Below are 25,998 nucleotides of genomic sequence, written 5' to 3'. Positions count from 1 at the left end.
TCATATGTACTTTGGACATGTGGTCAGGAGAGACTCGTCTCTGGAGAAGGACAGCGTGCTTGGTAAAGTCGGAGGGCAGCGAAAGAAAGAGCACCCTCTGTGACATGGACTGGCACAGTGGCCGCAACAAGGGGCTGAAGCATAGCAATCGTGATGATGGCACAGGACTTGACAGGTTTTCATTCTGTTACACATAGGGTCGCTATGGATTGGAACCAACTAGATGCCACCTAACAACAAGCATTGAGAACAAAATAGAAGGTGCACACATATCTGCTCCCCCAGGATCCGGGCCTCCAGTGGTGGTCCTTCGACAGGGACAAGGGCTAAGGGGGCCATTGTTGCTTAGCCTCTGCTCCGTGCTCCTGTCCCCACTGCCCTATTGCCTCTTTCCATGAGCCTTTGGGGACAGATACACGTATCCCCTTCTTCGCTTCCCCCGTAGGAGGAAACCCAGGTAACTAGTTAAGGTTGCAGCGGTCGTGGTGACAGCTCCGGGGCTGCACTCAGGATGTCTGGCCTGGTCACCTGCTGCTGCAGAGGCCACGGGAACTGAAGTGCTATGGCAGGGTTACTGGAGAAGTGAAGCCCATGACACTTGTATGTGCTTGTATCTCCAAAAACCCAGTTGATTCTCACAGCAACCCTGTAAGGACCGGGCAGAACTGCCCCTGTGGGTGTCCAAGACTGTAGCTCTTCACCAGAGTAGAGAGAGTCCTCTCTCTCCCACACAGCAGCTGGCGGTTTCAAACCGCTGGTCTTGCAGTTAGCGGCCCAGTGCATTTACCAAATGCATCTTAAGATGCACCTCCAGGTACCTATTGAAGATCCCCATGGGATCCCCATGAAGATTCCTATGGTGACCTTACAGGACAGGGTAGAATTGCCTCTGAGTTCCCAAGACCAACTCTTTAAAAAGTTTTGTGTTTTTCCTGTGTCGTCGCTGGTGCTTTCGAACTGCTGATCCTGCTGTTAGCAGCCCGAATCCTAGAAGCCCTTTACAGTAGCTCTCACAGAGAGGAGTCTCTCATTCAGCCAGACCTGCTGGAGGGCTCTACTGGATGTCTAGGCCTATGAATTTTCATATTCTTTCATGTTCGGCATTGTGAAGAAAGTGTTCTGTGATGGGAAGAGTAGAGTATCAGCTAGGTGCTTGTCATCAAGAGTCACCTCATTCAGTAGTCTGGCAGCAGAAAAGCAGGCGGATTGCCTGAAATCGTCAAATCCATCCATGCTGTCCAGGAGAGCCGTGCTCTTGAGGCTGTGCGGGCAACCAGGGGCAGGAGCAGCCACGCATGCTCTTCTGCTCCGGACTCACCAGTACTTTCAGGTACAACGCAAGGGCTTCAATTGTTGCTGGTTACAAAGTAATCCAGACTTTTCCTCTCCTGGCAGCCATTGAGCCGCCTAAACCACCTCCTTCCTCTCCTTGTGCCCCACCAGTCACTCAGCAGCCCTCCTCTCGGTCTAGGCATACGAGTAGCCTTCTTTGTGCACCGTAAGGTCCAATTCTGCTCCTTTACTTCGAAAAGCAGTGAACAGAAACAGTCCATTGGCGTTGTTGAGGAGGCGAGGCCACTGCAGCGGGAAGAGCACAGGGCCCTGTTGTCCAGGTCTGGGACTGGAGTGCAAAGGTCCATGCTGCTCAGTGGGACCCTGAAGCCCTTGATGAATGGCATCTGCAGGCTGCCAGGCATGGGCTTCTGGTAAGAGGACCATTACCTCGGTGAGTCCAGAAACAGGAGGACTAACTGTGTACCCAGGAGTGGGTAATTGGGCTTCGGTGGACTGATTGATGCTTGCCAGACCCTCTGGATTAGCCCTAAGCATTCCTGTCCCTACAACAAGGTACATGAGAAATCACCTTAGGGCCCTTAGAGTCAGCAGGCTCATCAGATGATTCTGGGATGAGCATCTTGCTTCTGGCCTTAGCCAGACCCAGTGTCGGCCCTTACCTGCTAGCACTTGTAATCTGGACCTCCTCCCATCTTCTACAAACCTTTCTTTTGGTTCCATGGGGCCCACCCTGCCCTGGGCATTTAACAGTGTCTGCTATGGCTTCCACAGTGAACACACCATCCTCAGCTCCTGCATTCGCAGCTTATATTTGCCATGTAAGGGTAGTTACTTCCCAGGAGAGGTCAGCACGGTCCTCAAGAGCTGCCATATAATGGCTGCGTTACACGGGAAGCTCTGCTGCTAGCCAGGAGTGCCCTCCCAGCCTTGGTTCCAGCTTTGTAGATCCACTTCCCTTTGAGCCATCTGCCTGTGGACAGAGAGCAACCTCCAGAGCTTCTTTTGGCTCAACTTACCTTGTATGCCAACCCCCAAACTGGTTAATGTGGAGGTGAGCTTGGCCAGTGCTGGCCCCTGAGGGGCATCTGTTAGATAGGATGACTGTTTTTCTGTGTTTAGGCTGGGATCATAGAAGAGATGTTAGAAGACACTTTTGAAAGCATGGAGGATCAAGAAGAAATGGAAGAAGAAGCAGAAATGGAAATTGACAAGATTCTGTTTGAAATTACAGCAGGTAAAAAAAAATTTTTTTTAAAGAAATTACAGCAGGTATGACTTAGTGGGACTCCCCCTCCTCCTCTCCCCTCGTGGCCATTCCTCCCACTTTCTCTAGGGTAGAGCTGCCGCACTCAGACTTGTTTTTATTTTCCTCGTTGCCAGTGAGTCCTTTCTGACTCATAGCGACCCTAGAGTGGAGAGTCGAACTCTCCCTGTAGGCTTGCATCCCAGATCCATAGCTCAGGTGATAAGAGTACAGAGTGGAGCTCTGGCAAGTTTCTGAGAGCAGAACCCTCCTTAAGGAAAGTTTCCTTTCAACCAACAGGGCATGACCTAAGTCTTTACAGGAATAGAAAGCCTCGCCACTCGCCCTGGGAGCAGCTGGTGTTTTTGAACTGCTGACCTAATGGTTAGCAGCCCAGGGCATAACCAACGTGCCACCAGGGCTCCTTGTTATTTTAGGTGTGTATCTAAGCTATTTCTTGAAAAATGACCACAATATCTACCGCCATCTTTGTTAAAAACACAAAAATAAGGAACTTTTGAGTGCCTAGAGCTTTTAAAGGAAGCTATTTATACTCAGACACGATTGTTTGGTTTAAATGGGTTCCATTACTTGATAACAATTTGTCAAGAGCTGTCAAAAGCTATTGAAGTAGCAGATCAACTTTTAGGAGGGACTGTAATGAAAAAATTAAGGATGGGCTCAAACATTTTGCTCAAGGAAGTCCATGGTAGTAGTGTTGATCATTTTAAGCCTTTGAAACACTTAATGATTTAAATATTTAAATATTGGTTGAATCATTTGTGTTATATCTGTTTTAATGGAGTACTCGCCTTAGGCTTCTCTAGAGAAATAAAACCAATGAGAAATATATACACACATGTGTTTGTGTAGAGAGAGAAATTGGTCTATTTACTTAGTTGCAGTAAGTAAATATATGAGAAACGTATAGATGGGATACATGTGTGTGTGCACACACACCCTCCACCATCACATAGGTTCCAACTCTCCAGAGAAGCAAGGGGCCCCATTTAAACACATGGAACCACGATCCACAGACGAGGTGGCAGGCTGAGAACGTTGACAGGCTTGCCCCCCAGCGCCATAGCTCAGATCATGGGAAGAGTATAGAGTGGCGAAGGGCAAGTTCTCTCCAAAGATCTATTTGTAGCTAAAGGTAGAACCCACCCTAAGGAAACTCCCCTTTCAACAGACCAGTTGATGATATGGCATGACGTCAGGTGATTAGATTACATTAGATTACATCATGGAACAGCAACTAGTCAACTATTCGTCCAAATCGTGAGACACCATAGCCTATTCAAGTTGATACATAAAGTGAACCATCACAGCACTACAAATCTATGATAGATAGTTGATTTGCTACAGAAATCTATCATTTCCTAAGAAGTCTATAGAAAAAAACCTAGGAGGGAGGATAAAATTAGCTTTCATAGTTATCACTGAGTGATGGTTAATGAGTTTTGGAATTTTATTTCTACTTTTGGATTTCCTGAGTTTTATGTTCAATAAAGTATAACTGGTAGAACTACCTTTATATTTATTTGCTTTTAAGCTGTTAGAGCTAGTCCCTGGGTGGCACCAGTGGTGAAGCATTTCTACCACTCCCTGAAAGTGCTGGTGGTTGGAGCCCACCCCGAGGCAGCCCAGGAGGCAGGCCTGGTAATGGGCTTCTGAAAGGTCATGACCTTGAAAACCCTGGGAAGCACAGTTTACCACACACACAGAGTCACCAGGAGTTAAAATCGACTTGCCAGCAAGGAGAGTAGTTATTTCAGGAAAAATTTCTAAAAGACTTTAAATCAATTTTACTCAGGAGATTTAACACCATAGATTTGGGAAATTTTAAGTTTTTATGTGTGTTTAAGGATTCAAGTCCCGAGTATCAAAGCCCAGGTTCTTCAAATAAAAATCCTGTTACTACGATTTTGGTATCATTACAAGCTGATGCTTGCACATTTGTCAGAGTGAGACAAACTCCATCAGAACAGCCTCTTTTCCTTTCTTGTCCACTTGGTCCAGCTGTGAGGAAGGCAGGGAGGCCCAGGGGCCACTTCCTAAAGCCAGTGCTTTGGTGACCTGCTGTTTTCTCTTCAGGGGCCTTGGGCAAAGCACCCAGTAAAGTGACAGATGCCCTTCCGGATCCTGTGCCTCAAGGAGCAACGGCTGCCACAGAAGAGGAGGAGGAGGAGGAGGATGACGAGGCTTTGGAGGCCATGCAGTCCCGACTGGCCACACTCCGCAGCTAGGGTTGCTGGGTACACGCACACACCTCTGAAATAGCCACCATTTTCTGTGTCCCTCGCACTACGCCTGTCTCGAGGCATCGCATTCTGGAGGAGGTTCTCTGCTAAATCTCTTCATTCTCTGCAGAGGTGTTAGGGATTAAAGGGATTGTTTCTTCTGAGGTGGCGTGATTAAATGCTTCGTTTTCAGGGGTATAAACAGATGTATCTTATTGGGAGGAGGTCAAAGAATTCTGTCTTCTCACAGTACTTCTGAGAGTAGAATTGATTGCCTGAATGTTGAGGGCTCTGTACATTTTTGTCTGTAAACACTATGTAAAGGATTTTAATAAATTTCTGCTTTAAGACTTGGTCTTCTGGTAGGCTGAACCGACAGTGTTTGCTACCCCCAGTTGTTGGCCTTGGAGAGGATGTGCTGGTCCTGAGCAACCAGACATGGGAGGGAGCCACATACTTGTATTTCGCCACCTTTTTAACCAAAAGTGATGCTTAGAGATTGTGCCGTCAGCTGAAGAGTCCACATTGTGTAGTATGGCCAGGTACGTGCCCAGTGTGCTGTGGTGACCCATCACTCTTTCCCGTTACAGGTCATGCCCAGAAGGGCTAGCTGTGGAACCTTTTGCCCTGCTTCAACTTGCTTTGAGCTGGTTGTCACGGGTGCATGAGCTACGAGCCTGCCCACAGTGCTTTGGAAAAGCTGGGCGCTGACCAGCAAGGGGCAAGGGTGTGGTCATTCTTCATGACATGTTCTCGCACATCTGGAGGATCCCGAAAAAGCATGTATAAATCAGTGTCAGCTTCGACATAGGTGACTGAGATGTGAACTGCTCGAGCTCAGCAGGACGAAGGGACAGGAGAGCCTCCAGCAGGTTCTCAAATACTCTCAAATGCAGAGGGCCTGCCTCTTCCTCTCAATTTCATCTTCCGGCTACAGCTGCTGGACCACCTTTATCCAGCTAGTTTCTGCACAGGATACTGGAATGAAGAAGGGCCACTCCAAACCCCCAAGCAGTTCTTGTCTTAAGTGGATAGTCACATTTTAAATGTGCCACCCAGTGGTCTCACCCAGCATCAACAGGTGTTGGGGAGTTCCTGTGCCTGCCTCTCCTCATCCTTTTCCCCTGGTATTCTCTGCTGGGCTTCTACCTGCTGACTGGGGGAGTCGGACAGTCCTGGACGAGCCTGGCATCTGGGAGGCAAAGTGGCTGCTGTGCAGACCTCCAAATGAAAGCTTCCCGGTCCTCAGGCTTTTAGGACCAGCACCAACCTCTCACAGCTCTTGCTTTAAACATTCACCGTCCAGCAGTTGGAGCGGACTTGACAAGCACCAGAGAGCAGCTGCCACCAAACCGTCTCTCAATGTGGTTTGTCCAGAGCAGTCAGGAAAACACCGTCTGTAAATTAAGGACATTCCCTCCTAGATGTAATTTTCAGTTGCAAAAACCTATTTTTAAACGTTGTTTTACTAAGTATTTCTATTTTGCATCTTTGGAAGTGATCCTGTGGCCTTGTCACTGCCTTCTGTGAGAAAGAAGTTAACATGTACACTCATGTTGATGTTAAACCAACCGTGTATTTCTTAGACAATCTGTTTTTGGTCACAACATACATTTTATACACTAAACTGGAACTTGTTTCAGCTAGAATTCTTTTAAGTTTGTAGACGCTATTGGCCCATGATTTCCTTTCTTGTATTGTTCTTAGCACATTTTTGGCATTAAAACACCTATTCCTTTACCAACAATCTAGCTGACATTTCTCATCAATGACATACTGTAAAGCCTGTTTTGTGCATTTGGACATCTGGCAGTACTGAAAACCAGGTGCATGGTAAGAGGAATGCTGGCTTTGCTGGCTTAAAATTATGGGCGACCTCACCTGGACCACAATTCTCATCGGTTTACAAGTCAGTAGTGATGAACTGATGAGGCAACCCTCCATTTTCACAATCTGGTGTACGTGTTTGGAACATAACCGTGGGTGTCGAGACGTTGGTATACTAGCCTTACAAAATAGGTTGATAGATGTCCCAGATTTTTATCCACTTGGTGTAGATTTGGTAAAAACTCACTTATAAAGTTATCTGTGCCTAATGCCTTTTGGAGGGTATAACATTTTGATACCTTTATATCGAAAATATATTCTGATTTCTTCCATTCTGATGAGAACAGCTTTCACAGTATGCCCACCCCATTCTGTCTGCTTTTGACGTGTCTCCCACCGACCCCAGCCACAGCCTTTGATTATGGTATGTCTTAAGTATAGTTTTCTTTATATTTACCCCTCTTGGGAATTTCCAAGATATTGGTATCTTATAGCTATTTTGAGAACTTTTCAATTGATACCTTGTCACTTCATTAATTCTATTACTTAGAATCCAGTTGCACATGTTAGATTATTTGCTATCCACACCTATTTGCTTGAGGAATAATCCTTTGATCCTTTGTCTTGTGGCTTGTTGACTGCTAGGGCCCCATCCATTCACTTAAGACTGTCTTTCCTTCTAGAAACCCCATGTGGTTTCTCTTTTTAGAGTTTTCCATTTCTCTGCTGAAATTTCAGTAGCGCGAACATACTAACCATCACCAAGTTAATACACTTTAAATGGGTGAATTACCTTCCACAAAAAATAAAAAAATTTTTTTTAAAACACCTGCAAGAAAGGGGCCTCTACTGCTGGAAATGGCAGACTGGCTAGTTAAAAAAACAGTGAGGACAACTAAGAAAAGTAAGTAGGTAAGATAGTTTAAGACCTACTTATTAGCAAAGAAAGGCTACCAATATGCATTATTGGCCAGGACACACTACTGGTGCTTAAATCAGTGTACCTGCTTTGAAAGAATTTGGCATGGTCTACTAACAGTATATGAACGTATACATATTGACTCAATACTCACTATTAGGAATAAACCCATGTGAAAAGAATCTAAATGTTCATTAGAATTATAAAAGATAAATCATTGTATATTCACACAATGGGATATTCCACAAAGTAGAACAAACTCCATGCAACACCATAAAAAGAACAAATGGCAGAATAATAAAAATTCAAACGATAGTGCTAGAATACTAAGGGCGACTATGATCGTTTGGCGGAAGGCGTCGTCCCAGGACCAGTCCAGCGGAGGCTTCTGTGATGTTGGCCATTACTTCTCAAACGTGGTTGGTGGATTCTTAACCTGGAGTGCTTTGTGTACTAGCCTGGACCTGTGTGGGTTACACTGTATTAGGCTCATTTCCCTGACTGTACCTCTAGATGGGATGTCCTCTTCACTGTAATCTTGAAGTCTCACTTCTTGTTGCATCTAAAAGCTCCCTAAACCAATCTTAACACCTATAACTCTTGAGACATGAGTTGAGTCCCCAACCAGAGGCCAATAAACTGAGCCAAAGTATTACATGAATACTTTAATGCAAAATGCTTAACACTTAAAATTAGCAAAGCTTCATTTAAATTAAAATTTCATGTAACTAAAGACAGTTAATCCCAATAATTGTCCAGTAGTTGGTTTCTGCTATATAATGCCAACCCTATGCAATACAAGGAGGACAGCAGCATTGGCGCTCGATTCCTCCATTGCTCGTCTCAACCCTACGGGGAGGGGGAGGGGGCATTCACAGACACGAGACAATACAAACCAAATAAGCTGCACAGTGACTTCTAATCGTTAATAAATCCATTTGACTAACTGTCCAACCAGACAGCTGGGGAATAATTGAATATTGTTTCAGAGCTGATTTTTTTTTTACAGGTTGGTAAAAATTGTGAACTAGGTGAGAAGTCAGTTTACGAATGCATGTTCTGTAATAGTTACTACATATACACATTTAGTGTCTGCAAACACTAGCTATATACATTAGACAAAGTACCCTCACAAGTAGGGTACGGTTTAAAAAAGAAGATGAGGTAACATGAATCTCAAAGTCCACAGGAATCCTGCCTGAAGAGTTTGAACAGCTGCCGATAATTCCCTTCCATCCTGCGGGGGGTTAAGGCGTCTCTGGGGCGCTTAGGGTTTGCCCAAAGTGGTTTCACTGGCTTTCAGCATAGCAACCGCATCTTTCACTGCATGGTAGATAACATTCTTCACCTGAAATCAAGGAAGAAAATGCGGTTATTTTACCCTAAAACCTGTCACCAATAATCACAGCCTTTCCCCCTGCTAATTAGAATTTAAAACATTCATTAAAAATGTCTCAGAGCTGCTCCAGGCCAGTATTTCAAATCCATTTTAAGCCCCATGACTCTCTAATAGAGGGTAAAACCTCATTGTCCCCTTTGCCCAGGATATGTGCCAGATGGCCCCCCCTCAGGGAAGGGCAAAAGTCCCAGGGTCCAGGAGTCTCAGTTTCAGAATTTATTCCTCTCACTTTCCAAATACAAGATGAAATAGCACACTCTGAAGAATCACTTCTTCTCTACCTTCAATCGTAATAACACTGCAGAATTACTTTCTTCAAGACCCCTGACTGCAGTTGAGCCAGATCAGCATTCCTAGTCAAGCAGTCATTTTAGAGTCTAACGAAATATCACACCAAGATGAGGTTCCCTCAAAGTCTGCTCTTCCTTTACTAAGTACAAATGGAACTAGGAACCAGTGCATTAATACACTCAAGTGCAAAGTCAGGATGCTAGGAATCCTTGTCCTTACCTGCAGTTTATCCTCATGATTGGTGTGAGTTTGTGACAGATAGCGGAATTCCTGAGTGAGCCAGAAGCAGTGTTTGACGTGCTCTGGAGAAACAAAGTCCTCAGCCACTTTGATACAGCTATATAAGTTATGAACCTGGAAACCAGAAGACACGTGAGTAACACCCTGGGGACCGCATAGTATAAAGAGAATGAAGAATAAAGTCATGGTTCTTACCTGATGTGGAGCGCCTGCTGGGATAAATACAACATCCCCAAGGAACTGTACAATAGCCCAGCCTTGAACTCCGTATTCTTGATGAAGACGTTTTCTTAGTGATCGGTCTAAATACCAGCTCTGATCGTGAATAGGATCATGGTCTGCTGGGTTTTCTTGACCTTGCTCTTCTGATACCTAGAAAACATTCCAAACATAACACACTGAGCAACACGGTAAGTGAACTGTGTTGACGTAAGTAAATGTGAAATGCTCTTCCACTTAAGCATGCCAGTGGGCAGGAAAACACAAGTCGTCCTCAAACTCAGTGTTGAACCAACAAAAAGGGAGAGCGCGGAGAGAAAATGTGGCTTTCCCCTCAAACTGATAGACTATGCACATGTTTATAAATATATTCAGACAGGATCTTTACACTAGGTCTTTTGAAAGTAGGCTCAATCTTAGCTGTAGACTCCTTCTGATATAAGGCTGTTCTGGTAAACTCATATTCACTATTGAACCATAGTCCCAGCATAGATGTAGATTACACTTTCATGAAGGACTGTTTAAACCATTATTAGAAGACTCACTATACACAATCAAAGGAACAATATGGTGACCAATAGGTTTTTTGCAAGTCATCTGACCTTGGGCCAGATTCAAACAGTTAAGGGGCTGTGCACACCCAGTCCCTTAGAAGGACCAAAGAGCACACGACCAAGGAGACCAGGGTTGCACCCAGCAACTTCAGTGGTGACAAAGTTGAAAACCGAACACACCTTACCCAGTTGCTTGGAACTGAAAGGCCAACGAAAGGAAACACCTGGAATCTTCCAACAACCCCTGCGTACCTTTTCTCAATGACCACTTCACACAAGGTAATGGCCACTATCAGGGCCCGAACCCTTCCTACCTGACTACTAAGTGAGGAAGGGCAGAATCAAGAGGGACCTTAGTAAAAGGAGTACCTTAGTAAATCACTCAACATGGCCACCCAGGGGTCCAGGCTTGATAGGTGACCTTTTGGGGTGACCTAAGTGCTCAGACTTCCGAGACAACAGAAGCATATAAAAGGGGCTAAACAATCATCTAGAAAACGTTCCCTAAAAATCACCTTCAGTCTATCTGATCTCAGGTGCACAATTTTAACTTCTGAAATTATGACAACTCCTAAGCAACCCAGTCAGTTCACAATAGGAAGAAATTTGTTAATACTGCTACCCTCTACACTTTTCTCTCAAAATACGCACACCCCTTGAGAGCAGCACCTAGACAGCCAAGAGGAATGTAAAACAGAAAGATTGGGTGTGGCACAGTACATTTAAAGGTAAAACAGCTTCACAGTCACCAACAATACAAAGCTAGTTGGCCAATTTTAAAAAATAAATGTACCCTCAAATTAGAGGTCTTTTCTGCCATGTCCTGAGGGTAGAAAGCCTACCTTTTTAAGGAACCCCCTTATCTTCTCAGTGTCTTTAGCAGCGTATATGTGCCATAGGGCTCCTGGTTTCTCTTTTCCCTCAATGAATCGCTTTATTGTGAGTTCATCAGAATCTCCATCTTGGATGCTCTTAAGGACTTCGAGAACAAGGGAAAGCAAATATCAGACTGTGGTGCCCAGCTGAGAGGATAACCCCTCCTTCGGCCTCAGCCTCCTACCTTCTTCTTGGTCACACTGTCCTTTGGGAATCCCCACATAGACCATGACATTAGCGGCATCAGACACGTCCAAGTGAAGATTTGTTGTCCCGTATTTCCTATCTTCTGGAGTAATTAACCCTGCAAAGAGAATGCCTCAAACTTACTGAACACAACAAGGACTATCATAGTATCTTTTTTATTCCCCAGGAGATAAGTGATCACAAAAATTTTAAAATGGCTTCTCTCATCATGCAGTTCAAGAACATCCTTTACTATTACTATTTTCTTTCATATTTTAAATGTTCTTTTAAAAATCCCTTGTCAAATGTTTAATTATATGTTAAGCAACAAAGAATCAGAAGTTGTCAAGGATTTCATTCTGTAATTGACTCTCGTGTAATGTGCAGGGACTAGGGCCACCGAAAATCCTGCACAGTTGAAAATCTTATGTACAGTTAGCCCCTAACAGTCTGGGCTTGGACTGTGCGGGCTACTTACAGGTGGGTCTCCTGCCATTACCACAGCAGCGAGCTCAAGTGCTGCAAGCATCCGTTTACACCCCTACGTCAACGTCGCAGCCACGGGAGCAGCCACAACGAAACCCAATGGGGCATCATCACACTGAGTAAATCTGTGGCAAAAGACTTCTTTTAAAAATCTTCAAAAGCAAAGGTATCACTTTGACGACCAAGTTGCATGAACCAAGCCATGGTTATTTCAGTGGCCTCAAACTTTGCATGAAGTGACTGGACCACGGACAAGGAAGACCAAGGGAGCATTTGAATTGCAGTGCTGTTGGCGAACATGGACTAGACCAGTGAAATGACTTTTTTGGGAGGAACTACTGCCAGTGTTCCTTGGGAGGGAGGAGGAGGCGGCTTCCTCTCACTCTGGCCACTTCATCACTGGAGAACCACACTGGAGTAAAGTACAAGGTCAGGGAAAAGAGGGAGACCCTATGAGCTGACCGGGCACAGTGACTGCAACAATGGATTCAAACAGCACCACTGTGAGGATGGTGAGGTTACGATGGGTCACAGCCAGCTGGATGGCACCCAACAACTGTAGGGCTTCTCTTTCCGCTGAAAGGAATCAATGTGCTGACGAGACAAGGAGGACTACTCAGAAGTAAAAGCATAGTACAGAAGAAGAATAATCCTAGGAAGTGCAAGTCCCTTGAACTACGGAAGCTGAGATTTGCTAAGTGACATCAGGTTTTCATAGCCTGGGGGGGCTCTGAGAAGAGACAAGGCCCCGGGGCACCTTAAAGATCACTTTTCACACAGAAAGCTGGGAGCTGACTCCCTGAGGGAAGTCCCTGAAGTACATTCTCCCTTTTTGAATGTGCTTAGAAAATGTCTTCTTAAAAAAGTTCTAAAGGTAAATTTTAAGAAACAAATAAAACCAATTTAATGTTACAGAAAGAAAATAGTTACATATGACAGCATGGATAGATATAAATGGATCTGGGAGAAAGAGCCCCGAAAAGAGTATGGTTCTCAGTGCATCCTTGGGGGCTGCTTGTTGGTTTAAATTGCTCATGTGACTAAAACAAGAATATAAAATGAGGAAACCCACCCAGCCAGAAGTCCTAATAAATCGATCCCACCCTAGCCATGAGGATTTCTGCACATTGGATAGAAGCAGTTATTTACACTGAAGGGAGCCTGAATTCAGAGGGAACCAAATTTCTTTTAAAAAGAAACATGGAGGATCCCCAGAAACATATCATGGACTTCCATGAAAATAAACACAGCCTGAAACAGCGGGGCTGTAAGAAAACAAGGCTACAGGGTAAATGGAGTCAGAAGCTGGGTGCTAAGCATGAAAATCAGGAGCACCAGGTTTATTCCCTGACCTGCCTCTGCTTCTGCGAGGCCCAGAATACATTTCTACTGTTCTGAAATCTTGGTGTTGGGAGAAGGCAGACTAAGTGATCTTTTTGGAGACTCTTTTCTTTCTACTTTGATGAGTCAGTCAGTCCAATCAACCAGCCATTGAAACCTGGCAACCCTTCATGCTTAGGATAAAGTATAAGTATTTGGAAAATAACATTTTCGGCACCTAAATGTTTACTTCTGGTTATAACCAACTCTTTTCATAGGAAAAGCTTTTACAGAGCCACACTGCTGTCTCCCATTATTTAAGGAGCAAAGACCTGCTGCTGAGCTACTTAAACCAAGTAAGGACTTTGTCCTGAAAAATGCTATCCATTTCTATTCACAAAGCTTCATGATATCTTAAAATAGGGCTGCTAATCATTGACAACAGTATCCATTTTTCTCCAAAATGGAATATGCTTTAATTTACAAAATCTCCTTGTAAACTGCTAATGTAAACAGTGTACCTGGAGATCCTGTCCGGATCACTCAAGCTGCCCTGATCAGGTTTTAAAGGACGGGAGCAAAAAGGAGAGGTGGCCAGTATCAGTCTAGACACAGTGCATACTCAGGGCTCTCTAACTCAGGGAGATCTTTCTCCCACAGACCATTTCTCATCCTACCCTAGCAGGAGGATCTAAGATATCAAGATTGTTGGGAAGCACGTTTCCAACAGAAACACTCTTTCAAGAATGTCTTCCAGTCTCATTCCTGGTAGATCACTGGACAGAGACCACCATAACAGAACAGTGGGCTCTTATCCCCTCTTCCTGGGCCTCCTCAATCCTTTCCCCCTCTACCTCCTCTTCCCTTAGTCTCAGGAGAAAACAACAAGGAAGGAAGTCAACAGACTGTCCTTTCTTGAGAAGGATTCTCACCCTCAAACCTTAAGAGAATGGGGTAGAAGAGGATGTGCAAATAATTATGGGAGGAACAAAGTAAGTCATTTCTAAAGTTAATGGAAAAAATAAGGCTCAAATGCTATAAAACACTAAAAAAAAAACCAAACAAACACACACACAAAAAAACCCCAAGCCACTGGAACTTCATTCAATAATAAACTGGTCTATAATTCCTTCAAAACACCCAACTTTATTCTAGTCCCAACTGCAGAACATTGCAATTATGTTGCAGATGTCAAAACAACTGGAATATAGCAGATTGAACTCAACGTCCATCAATGTTGAAATTATTACTAAAACTATATTCATCCAATGGTTCAACCATTAAAAGAGCCTGTGTAACAACTATCAAATGGCACTTGCCTCCCAACTATGAAGTGGAGAGACGTATGCATGCCGGTGGTCAAGGAGTGAAAGGAACTGGGCAAACTGACAACTGCTGCCCTTTTAAGTGTTAGGATTATAGGTTTCTTCCATGTCCTCTGTCTCAAAAATCAAGCTTTATATATTTGTGACTTGTTTTATCACTTTTAAAGTTAGCTATTTATTCCTTACCGTAAGCATTATACATCTTGGGACCCAGATCTGGCCGAACAAAGTAGTTTGGCAGCCTGGAGGCCAAGTTCAGTTTGCCATCTCGCCTTGTGTACTCAGGCAGAGGGATGTTGGCCATCAGATCATCAAACCTAGGATGAGACAAGCAGGATTTTGAAAATAAGCATGTTCTCCTACAGCTTCATAACACAGTTGGCATTATAAAGGTAAAGACAAACATTAGTAATAGCCCAGACATCTTTTTTTTCTCTCCAATATCACATTATTTCAGGATAAGATCTAAGTCAAAAATTCCAGATCAGAAGAAATGGCACAGGGATATATGAATTCATTCTGAAGCTTCTTTAGTCTCAAGTTCAACTCAGGAAAATATAGCCCCCCATTCAGATGTGTCACTGTCTAACTCAATGACAAAACCACATCATCCTAAACTCTTGATAGGCCTGACTGCACTGTTGTTAGTTACTCTGAGGTCAATTCCAATTCATGGCCACCCAATGTGATACACACACAACTGCTCCATAGTGTTTTCTTGGCTATAATCTTTGCGGGGTGGGGTGGGGTGGGGTGTTTTTTTCTTAAAATTTAATAAATCATTTTATTGGGGGAATCTTACATATATTTTAACAGTCCACACTTATATTAAGCAGGTATTGCCATCAGCAATTTCAAAACCCATTAGTTCCTCTTTTTCCCCCTCCCTCCTCTACCCTGCCACCCTTGAAAACCCTTTATCTTCCGTGTCGCCCTCTGTGCTGGAATGTCCAATTATCCCTGGATGGGCTCTGGTCTCGACCTCAAGCCCTCCTGAGCCTCGTTGGCTACAATCTTAGCACACGCACTACCAGGACTGCTCTCCTGTGGGAGTGCCAGGTGGGCTCTAACCGCCAACCTTTCTTAGTGTTTGAGGACCAACTGTGTGCTCTCTCTACACAGGGACCTTCCGACAAATTAATTCTTGCCTCTCTTCTGTCAAAGAACTATAACGGAAAGCCTGTGTAGTGCTTGAATTATTCAGCCAAATATAAAAGTCACTAACTTTATCTCATTGAAAATACATGTCTCCAAATATTACCAATTAGAAATGAAAACTCAGCACAAGCTATGGGAACGATGATTATTTCCCAGAAAACTACTTCCCTACCTCATCCAGTAATTCATTTTGACAAATCAAGAACACGAACATCTCTCCCCACCCCCCAGAATTTTACCTGGAAGGCATCATATCTCTAAAATCTTCTCCAGGGGGCCAGTCTTTCAGCTTCAACACCATTGGTTCTTTTTCATTTTTCAAACGATCTGAAAGGTAACAAAAGCAACTCAATTATTACTATTCATAACTGAGAAACAGACCAAAATAAATGCCAAATTAGCCTTTAGACCAACAATGCAAAGAAAAGACATTTATCTCTAAAATTTTAATAACCTGACAAACTTAGTATGTAAATACTTTTCTTTAATACCATCCCCCAATTACCAATCATTTCATTTATCTAGTGCCAAGAAATTCACTTATACTCAAAAGGCTGCAAGGGAGAGCAAAATGAAGGCAATTGACTAACTTGGATTAGGGGTCTAGCTCTCCCAGCCGTTAAACCGCTGCTTGTCCTTGTTGAGATGTTAGCCACTCCCTTTTGCCCAGCATAAACATGTATTTTCCAACAATCAACCCTCCTCAACTCCTACGTGTTCTTCCTACACTATGGCCTCAAAGAAGTGGGGAGCTCTGACTGCCCGACATAAATGCATTTAATAACCAAACCCCATCAACATCTGAGGCCAGCATCACTTGTTTTGCTCACGCAGAGACCACGCTCTCACCTTCCTACCACAGGGCTTAGGTTAAAGCCACTTTCTCAGTACCAGTGGCCAGCAATTCCAGATAACGAAGAACCAAGGAATTGCAATGAAATTCCCTGCTGCATCCTAATCTCTGCTAAGTGTTTAACTACTTAATCTTCACATAAACCAATATCCCAATGAGATTATACATTATATTTAACATTCTGACTTTTAATGAGGGAACTGATAATACCCAAGGTCATCCAGCAATTAAATAGCAGAATCAGAATTAGCACCCAGATATGCCTTTAGAAGTTATATACTCATTAGTATGGTATAATGTTTTATAAGGTATTAATGTTTTATAAGCACTGTTCCTAAACTCAAGTTTAGATAGATGCACACTGCAAGAGGCAACAAGTACAGAAGACAATGGATGTTCAGAAAAGCACCAGAAGTTCTGAGGAGGGAGTGCTGAATATGTGCACAACTGAATACTCAGTCTGGAACATACAAGCTACACGGACTTTGGGATTGCCTCAAATGCCTGTAGGCATAAGTAAGTTTGAAACCCAGAAAAGTTAAATTAGTAAACTCATATATTCAGCAACTACATACAAACAATCAGGCTTTGAACCCAGGCCTAATTGGAAACACACTGTGGGTAGACACCAACACATTGCCACATCCCACCCTTGAAGGCACCTTTAAGTCTGCTTCTGCTCCAGAGGGAAGCCTGGCAGATTGTACTGCACCAAGGACAAGGCGTATACCAAGACTGAGGGAGTTAGGAGCAGAGGCCCGGACATTTCCCACTTCAACCCAATACAAGACACGAAGGGGGTCAACATTGACTAGAATCCCTACCAGGACTCTCCTTCTGCCCAATCCTACTTCTTCCCCTTTCATTTCACCCAAGGTGATCGCTAATAAAACATACACATCCTAACCACCTTAGCATCAATTCCTAGAAAATCTAATTACCCTCTAGAGAAGAATTAGCTCTAACTTTGTTATGAAGGCTTAAAGACATGGGCTGCAGCCTGTACACGCAGCTAACAGAGAGTCAAAGGTAGAAGTATGGTTACTTTAAAAGACGAGTGAGAATGATCAACATGTGAACTTTCCCTATTCAGGAGGTAAGTGGTCAATCACTCTAGTGGACTGGGGGCGCGGTGATCTGTGGAGGTGCTAAGGTATGTCTGTAGGGCCCAGCTTATACTTCATGTTCTTGTAACCAGATCACCCACTGTCCAATCTACAGAAAGGGCCCCACCTGGACAACTGGATACATCAGCCTTCTCCACTGCCATGGGTGCCCTTTACCCAAAGGTGATCACATTCCTTGGCACTTTATCAATAATTAACATGATTTTTTTAAAAGTCTGCAGGAAGATGGGTACACATAAAAACCACCAGCCTTGAAGGACACCTGCTCACCATACAGGTAGCACGCACCGTTCCTGTCACAGGACAGATGTGGAATGACTGAAGCCTTCATGTCTAATGAACTGAAAAGTAAGTCGGCTTCAGTTGAAAGCATACAATTCAGAAAAGCGAAAGAGGAGGCAATTTTTAAACAACAAAAGCATGAAAAATACTGTTGTCACTCAGAAGCCTCAGTCTCCTCCAACTGCTAGGCCCCCTTCTCCTTTCACATTCTTCATCCCCTTTGTCACTGTCAGCTGATTCCACTCATGACAACCCCGTAGGTTTCAGAATTGAACTGTTTCATGGCCTTTTTTGTTTTACGATCCTATCATTTTACTGAGTAGTCTCTGGAGAGACAAGGGATGGGGACAAAGGTCAGTTTAGACTTGCAGCTGCTGAGAGCTAGGGGAAAGTGACTCCCTGAAAGCACCTGCTGAAGGAGGTGCCCGAGTGGATTCAAACTGCTGCCCGCCAAGTGCTTCCTTGCTTGTACCATCTGGGAACTCTTCAATCCCCTTAGAACAACAGCAGTGGCTCGTGACCCCTTTTTGGGGGGGTCGAATGACCCCTTCACAGGGGTTGCCGGTTCATAACAGTAGCAAAAAGGCAGTTATGAAGTAGCAACAAAAATAATTTCATGGTTGGGGTCACCACCACATGAACTGTATTTAAAGGGTCTCGAGGCATTAGGAAGGTTGAGAACCACTGCTTTAGAATATATTTAATACATACTTGGTATATCTTCAAATCCATCCCAGAAGTCTCCTACTGTGGCTCCTGTGATGATTTCATTGGTCCTACAATTAACTAGGTCAACTTCCTGATCACCAAACTCTTTCCGGAAGGATTCAGGTTTCCAGAGTTCAGTGTTCAACTTATGATGCACTCCAGATACCATCACCGGCTGAAAGAAGAGAACACAGATGTTAGTACTAAGTAGTCTAGCACGATCCCTCACAACCCTTCTAACAAACAGCTGTTGGTTTGCTTCTGGGTAGATTTGTCTTGTCCTTTCGCTCAACTTTCACATTGACTGCTTTTTTGCTCATCTACCACACAGTGTTCTCATACTGCATCAATCAGTTTTTTGGGTCAAAGATCAAATCTTCTGACTCAGATGGAATACAAACTCTATGCTCAGGGGCAGGCAGAAAATGTAGAGAACCACAGGAGAGGCAGAAAGGTGCTGTACACACGAGCTCCCACTGCCTTCTAGTTTGCTGCTACCAGCCAGAAACATGGAGCTAAAGTTGTCAAGTCTTGGGGCTATCCAAGACAAGGCAAAAATTGTAATTCTATGAGAAACAGCCTGACTTTAAAATACTGGCAATGAGTTCAATCATTTTGTTTTGTACTTAAAATTTGGTATTCAGTATATTTTTGGTATAAAAAACTTATCTAAACACTTGTTACTTCAACCATTTGTGTGCACAATTCCGTGACATTATTTCCACTGTTATGCAATGTCACTCCCAAACTGTCTTCATCACCCTTAAAAGAAACTCCGTATCCCTAAAGCAGTCTCTCCATTTCCCTCTCCTATCTAACCCTGCTAATAGCTAGTCTAAGTTGGTCACTATTAATTTACTTATTCTAAATATTTCACACAGGTTGGAGCAGTTAATCTTTGCCCTTTTGCATCTGACTTATTTCATTCAGCATGTTTTCAAGGCTCATTTATGTTGCAACAAGTATCAGAAGTTCACTTCTCTTTAAGGCTGAGTATTACCTTGTCTGTATATACATTTTATTTATCCATTCATCTGTGGGTGGAGGCTTGGAATGCTCCCCCTTTTGGTTATTGTGAGGAGCGCTGTATTTGAGACTGCTACATCTGAGTGTTGAGCCTCTCTGTAAGAGAGGGCTTCTGGTTCACATCGTGACCCATGTTTCACTTTTTGAGGAACCACTAGTATTTTCTACAACGGGTCAGCGTTCACCATAAATGAATTCTATTTTTCTGAGAGCAGTCATCCTAATGAGGGCACAGTGGTACCCCACTGTGGGTCTGCATGCATTTCCCTAATGACGAATGACGTTGACTTCTTTTTCTTGTGTGTATTGGTCATTTGGCCATATTTTGACTGAGTTGTCATTTTGTTGTTTACGTTGTAGGAATTCTTTATGTTGTGTATATAAAACCCGTATCAGATATATATTCTCTAAATATTTTTCCCATTCTGTACACTGTCCCTTCACTTTGTTGATAAACTCCTTTAGTGCAAAAATATTTTAGTTCTGTTGAAATCCGACTTGCCTATTTTGTCTTTGTTGCTTGGGTTTTTGGTGTATTATCTAAGAACACACAATTGAAATCGAAATCCCAAGGAAGCATTAACTCCCATGTTTTGTCTACCATTTCCTGGTTTCAGTTCTTACACGGAGGTCTTTGACTCCTCTTTAATTTTGGTGTACAGTCCAGTCAGTTACTCTAGCACCATGCATCGAGGAAACTAATCTTCCCTACTGGATTAACTTAGTTCCCTTGCCAAAAATCTATGGCCAAACAGTGTAGCACACGTTTAATTACTGAAGCTTGGTACTAAGTTTTTAAGTCAGGAAATATTTAAACTCATGGGAGAGGGAAGCATAATTTTTACATTTAATTCTTCTAATTCTATAAGTTTCTTAATCATACTTCCAATTTGCCTTGCTGTGGTTTACTAGATAAGAACTCATTAAGCCTCTCATTAATACTCTCACAGCAATCCCAAGATAACTTGTCAGAAGCAACCAAAACTCAATGGGAAAAGAAGGCGCAAAACCAATTGTGGTTTGAGACTCACAGCCATGCTCTACCCTAATTATACTCACCCTGAACAACCAACCAAGGTAGGCCATTGATTACTGGGTGGTGGGTGGCAGAGAAGCTGGGGGCGAAGCTGTCAATGGGGGGCGGGGGGGAAGGAACGACGGCTAGGGGATCTGAATCAATTGGGAGAGCCGAGGCCCACATTACCTGCCCTTGTTTCCAGCACTCTCTAAACACATTCCAGTTGCTCTTATTGTTGGGATCTTGCAAGCACAGCAAGCGATTATCACAGAGCCAGTAATGAGGCGTGTCAAAGCCCAGGATGCTGGGCTTGATCGTCAGTCCTTGAGGCCTCTTAGATATATCTGAGGAAGTCTTATTTTGCACTAAGGAAGCAAAGATGTCATCGAGAATTTTTGGTGTATTCTTGAGTCCATTTTCTGTCTGAATTTCAGAAAGAAAACAAGTTTTTAAACATGTCATTCCCCAGTATCAACACCCTCGCTGAGCTGTAATTTTAAGCATATACATTATACCTGCAGAAGAGTCTAAGCCAAGACTTCAGGCAAAGAGGCAAGTCCTCTCTTCCTACTCACTAAAGTAGGTACAAGAAAAAGTCTAAGAGGAGAAAATAACCCCGGGGTACCCACAGTAATTACATGACATTCAGTGCCCACAAGAAAAGGTAAGTAGTCTATTTCTGATGTCCATTTGCTCTAATCCCATTGTTTTGTCACTATTCAGCTTTCTAAGATAGAGTAGAAACAAGAACATGATCACCTACCTTTCCTGTTGAGGAATTCAAAAGATTTCGGAGAAAACCAGAATTATTGTTGCTTACAGGTGTCAAAATTGTGTTGTTAAAGGTATGCAGGACTGTGCTGGATTTACTCAAAAGGGGGAGGGGTGGAAGGCATTTGATCTCATTTTTTAAAGTTGGCATTGCCAGTTGTTTTTCTAAAAACAAAACCAGAAACATTCGGATGAAAAAAAAGCTTCTGAAAGGAAAATCATTCATTAGTCTTCTGCTAACAGAATTACTTGAGCTGTGGTTTTCATTTTACTGGTGGCACAAAATTAGATAGATACTCAAACCACTATTGATCGAGACGGGGATTACCATTCGGTGTGAAAACCACCAGAGTCAGATCTCAGTTTCTATTTGCTGTTTCTGGCACAAAGCAGTCATTTTTAAAAGCAGACCTAGTAATTTCACAACCTTGATAAGACTTACTGATCAAATGCAGGCTCTTGGACTTGTTTTACATAATCAGATTATCTGCAAATATTGGTGAAAGCCTTATTACCTCCTTTCCAATCAATCCTATGCTTAAAAAAAAATTTAACCTCACTCTATTGACATTCAGTAAAAAGATCACTTGAAGAGCAAGTGTCCTTGGTCTCATTTCTGAATGGAGAGAGAAAGGATTCAAACAATATATGAACCATCAACACAACTGTTATCTCATCATCAGGTTTTTGGTAGAAAGTTTTTAGATTAAGGAAGTTTCATCCTAATCTTAATTTGCTAGTAGGTTGTTTTGTTTTTTCCCCCAGCCCATGAATAGGTGTTGAATTTTATTCCTTTTCTGCGTCTCATCAAACAATGTGATTTTTCTACTTTTTGAATGTCAAACTGGAGCTGTAATGTCTGGGAAAAATTCTCTTGACTTGGATAATTGCTTTATTTAGTGTCAAAGTTAATTCACTAACATTTTAATTAGGATCTTTGCACGAGAGAAACAGGCTTCCTCCTCTCTAGAGGGCTGCACTAGTGCAGCCTCCAGGATGATGCCCAGGAGCCACTTCTCACTGCACATAACACCTAATCGCTCTGCTCTACAGCAACGGGAGTTGCGCCTTGATCCTTGGATGAACTGAACCCAAACGGCAGCAGGGACAACCTACCCTTGTTTTCCTTGTTGACATTGCCGCTGGTCAGGTCAGCAAGCCAGTTTAATGGAGATGTGCTGGCGGGACAGGCAGGCCTTGTGCTGCTGGCGGGCTTGGGAGCTGCATCACCTCCCACAGCAGTGGGCTCTATCGCCGAGGGGTTCTGCTGGAGCACGGCACCAAGAGTAGGTTTTTCTCCAGCTAAGGAAGTCTGCGAAGTTGAAAAAGAGACTTTCTGCATGCACAAGAAAGTACTTTCTTTTTCTTATCTTTTCCCATTAACAGCCTAAGTAATCTCCAAAACAAAAACCATCCCATAGTTTCAGGAATTCTGAAATAATCTATCAGAACGACAAGGTGGGAAAGCTTCTAATTTTCACCAACATAAGACATGCTAAAAACTTAGAGAGCCAGATAATCTTCCTCCACCCTTTTATCACCAGTTTTTCACTGGACAAGACACATAGGGCGGCCAAGGAAATATCTAGTCTTTATGTTGGATAATAGATGCATAAAAGTCCATTTCATCATTATTTCAATTCTTCATATCAATTATAGGTATGATGTATTAGCTAATTTAAATGTAAAAACACGACTGTATATGAACTAATATGTAACACATGAATAATCTCTCTCCACGGACAAATGTTCCCACATTCATTTCAAACATCCTAGAGAAATCCTTAGGTTGCTTGAGGGAAAATAAGAATAATCACAAAAGCAGGAACTCTAGCTTGAAGTATAACATTACCTGTTTTATGTCTTCCTTTGAGGCCGGCTTTGAGAAGAGTTTAAATTGCCTGTTTGAACAGGGACAATTTGCCTTTATTCCCCATTTGGCTCGTACACTATGAACAATGTCTCCAACATCATAGAGAGCTAGTAGGGGAAGAAAAGGCAGATGTAAGAGGCTGAACAAGGACATTAGGTACCTTCCACCTCAACAATACAAGCAGAAGCTGATTATCCAACAAGACTCCTTTTTTTTAACCTCCCTCTTTTTCACTCTGAGGGCACTTGGTGGAGCCCTGGTGGTGTACTGGTTAAGTGTCACCACAAGGTCAGCAGTTCGAAACTACTAGGCAACTCCTTCAGGAGAATGAGGAGGCTTGCCTTTCTAATAAAGAGTTACAGTTTCGGAAACCCACAGGGGCAGTTTTACGCTGTCCTATACAGTCACTATTAAGTCGGAATCAACTTGATGGCAATAAGTGCGTTTTAGTAAATAGCAGCCTTTCTCCAACGCTTTCTTTCCTGCCACCAAGCTATTTACAAGGCTGTCATAAAGTTTTGGATTCAGTATTTAGCATTACTCTGGAAAATGTATCACTCTTACCAAGATAAAGTCAGCCAGTAACTAGACGACATACAGTTAAGCCCAAGTGTCAGGCCCTCGGGTAAAGCCCAGACATTACCTTTTCCAGGAATGATCTGTGTCGGCATCAAGTTCTCTGGCTCATGGATCTGACTCTTCACACACCTTATCCATGAAAAAGTCTTGTAGGCAGCACCTGCAAAGAAGTGATGCGTAGTAACTGTTCCGCATGGATTCTTGCCCCCGTTGCTTCAGAAATCCTTCCATCACAGAGTAAAGAAATGCATAGGTTGGTAAGAGGGCTGAAGGAGAATCAAGTCAGTTCTCACCCTGTTGGCAATTTTTCTTCTTCATCCTATAGCAATCCACACACACGCCAAACCCACAACGAGGGCACACCCAATGCAGGTTGAAGATGGTTGTGTCACACACATCACACATTTCTCGAACGCCTTTGACAGCTCGCTTCCAAGCAACCTGTCCTGCAGAAATAAATAAATCACTTAGTCTGGGGGAGGGGAGACCTTCTGAATTAAAACATGAAGATGGGGGAGGGAGGAGAAGAGTTGATGTCATTTGTTCCTCCATCTGAGTTCCCATGAACTCTGATTCTCTGTGGCCCCCAGAGACCAGTCCCAAATGCCAGCTTTCCCATGAAGCTCCCTGGCTATCCTCAACACACCCTTTGTACTGCCAGCTGATGGCTGACTGTCCCTTCCCACTGTTACTCCAGTTAGGTGCAGCCTCCTCGCCTTTGTGGAGCGTCAGCTTGATACAAGCCGCCTGTTCTAGTGGTGCGTCTGCCTCAAGGAGCTCTGCTGACCATGTAAAGGAGGACAGCAGCCGGAGCTGTGCTGATGCATGGGCGCTCAGACACAGGCTAGCACAAGGAGTGGGTACGCGTTTTCTGGATCACGAACCCCCTTTGAGAATCTCAGACAGCTACACCAGGCCACTTCCGAAGGAAAAACAGTGTACTCAGAAGTACAAAGCCAAGATTCACTATAAAACATTCAAGTTTACAATCTGAACGTGATCCAAACGACCAGGCTTCAGTCTACATGAAACAAGTCCACTCGCTGAGTGCCCTTCTACCATGTCACTATCATGTGAAAGCTCAGCACACAACACAGAGATCTTTGGGTATTCTGCAAGCGAAGGGATTTCATGAACTACCTTCCCCGGGTCACCTGGATGAGACTGCTTCACTGGAGCCTATTTTTAGCTCTCCGCCACATATGGGTGTCGTTAAAAATAATAGAAGTATAATGGTTGAAATCTACTTCCTAATTTGAAGGTCAGAGGGCAGTGTCTTTCCATATCACTCAGTGACTGTTTCTCTCCAATTTGACCACCATGTCACATTTAAACCTTTAGGGGAAAGGGTTGCCTAATTATGCTCAGAGAAGACAACTTCTTGTGCCATTTTCGGTATGAAAAAGTAGATACTAACATATGATGAAGAAAAAGACATTCCACGCTTTAAACAGCCTAGCTAAGTCAGGAGAAAAGCTTCCAGTGTGTTCTAAAGGACTGTGTACATTCCAATCATTTTTGCCTCACCACAGTTAACACAACTATGTTCCTCTAAATCTTTTACTTACGTGGATTTAATAAAGAAATTTTGTATCTTATGGAAACTGGACAGTATCATTTATCCAAAATAGGAAATTATAGAGAAAAAGCTTTAAAAAGATCCTTGGACTTATAACAATCGTCTCAATCCCTCACCAGAGTAGAATGAGGTTGACGCTGCTCTGCTCCTCACCTGACTGGTTGTCACTAGAGCTCACGATCCCAGGACCCTCATGAACCTCTCCTACCAGGAACATTGGATTCCAATCCCCTGGATTGGGGAATATGACACTATCAATTTTTTCTTTGGGGGCAGGGGGCCAGTATCAAAGCCAGCTTTAGTTAGTTTCTATTATCTACAGCCAAAATACCTAACTACAACTGGTATGTGTGAACTTAGTCACTGAAACATATGCAGCCATGCGACATCTACAAAGAAATCCACTAGAATTGAGAAAGGCTTCACTCTGAACTTTCAACCAATTGGCAAAGATACAGTGGTGGGAGAATAATGGTGTGGCGTCACTTGGAGGGTACAGGTGCCATGGACCCCACGGGCGCGGGGGGCACTGTCAAGAGGAGGTAGACAGCAAAATGATTTCTTCTAAGCTGTTGTGTAATTTTTGGGCAGACATTTGTG

General features: G+C 43.3%; 2 protein-coding genes across 5 annotated transcripts in view; one reads left to right on the top strand and one right to left on the bottom strand.

The window, feature by feature from the left end:
* The window catches only part of CHMP3 (charged multivesicular body protein 3), a 68,386-nt gene extending 62,021 nt beyond the window's left edge, over positions 1-6,365 (top strand). Inside the window, exons 5-7 of one of the 2 annotated variants that reach the window (XM_075563113.1) lie at positions 2,416-2,530; positions 4,637-4,797; positions 5,373-6,365. In XM_075563113.1, the coding sequence (XP_075419228.1) occupies positions 2,416-2,530; positions 4,637-4,788 (267 nt within the window). In that variant the 3' untranslated portion in view covers positions 4,789-4,797; positions 5,373-6,365. Of the gene's footprint in view, positions 1-2,415; positions 2,531-4,636; positions 5,155-5,372 lie in introns of those variants that run through there. The other variant, XM_075563112.1, reaches the window with a different exon arrangement.
* A 1,824-nt stretch (positions 6,366-8,189) lies between these two features.
* Positions 8,190-25,998, bottom strand: part of KDM3A (lysine demethylase 3A) — a 59,890-nt gene continuing 42,081 nt past the window's right edge. For all 3 annotated transcript variants that reach the window (XM_075563109.1, XM_075563108.1, XM_075563107.1), the window contains exons 13-26: positions 24,113-24,265; positions 23,884-23,979; positions 23,220-23,347; positions 22,484-22,679; positions 21,360-21,532; positions 20,783-21,019; positions 18,556-18,727; positions 15,822-15,909; positions 14,611-14,741; positions 11,292-11,411; positions 11,074-11,210; positions 9,654-9,830; positions 9,438-9,572; positions 8,190-8,876 (exon numbers count right to left, since the gene is read on the bottom strand). In XM_075563109.1, coding sequence (XP_075419224.1) covers positions 8,796-8,876; positions 9,438-9,572; positions 9,654-9,830; positions 11,074-11,210; positions 11,292-11,411; positions 14,611-14,741; positions 15,822-15,909; positions 18,556-18,727; positions 20,783-21,019; positions 21,360-21,532; positions 22,484-22,679; positions 23,220-23,347; positions 23,884-23,979; positions 24,113-24,265 — 2,024 coding nt within the window. In that variant the 3' untranslated portion in view covers positions 8,190-8,795. The remainder of the gene's footprint in view (positions 8,877-9,437; positions 9,573-9,653; positions 9,831-11,073; positions 11,211-11,291; positions 11,412-14,610; positions 14,742-15,821; positions 15,910-18,555; positions 18,728-20,782; positions 21,020-21,359; positions 21,533-22,483; positions 22,680-23,219; positions 23,348-23,883; positions 23,980-24,112; positions 24,266-25,998) is intronic.

The sequence above is a fragment of the Tenrec ecaudatus genome, chromosome 11, assembly GCF_050624435.1.
Source record: "Tenrec ecaudatus isolate mTenEca1 chromosome 11, mTenEca1.hap1, whole genome shotgun sequence".
In the NCBI taxonomy this organism is placed as follows: domain Eukaryota; kingdom Metazoa; phylum Chordata; class Mammalia; order Afrosoricida; family Tenrecidae; genus Tenrec; species Tenrec ecaudatus.
The sequence above is the reverse complement of the archived record's forward strand: the minus strand, read 5'-3'. Positions and strand labels throughout refer to the sequence as shown.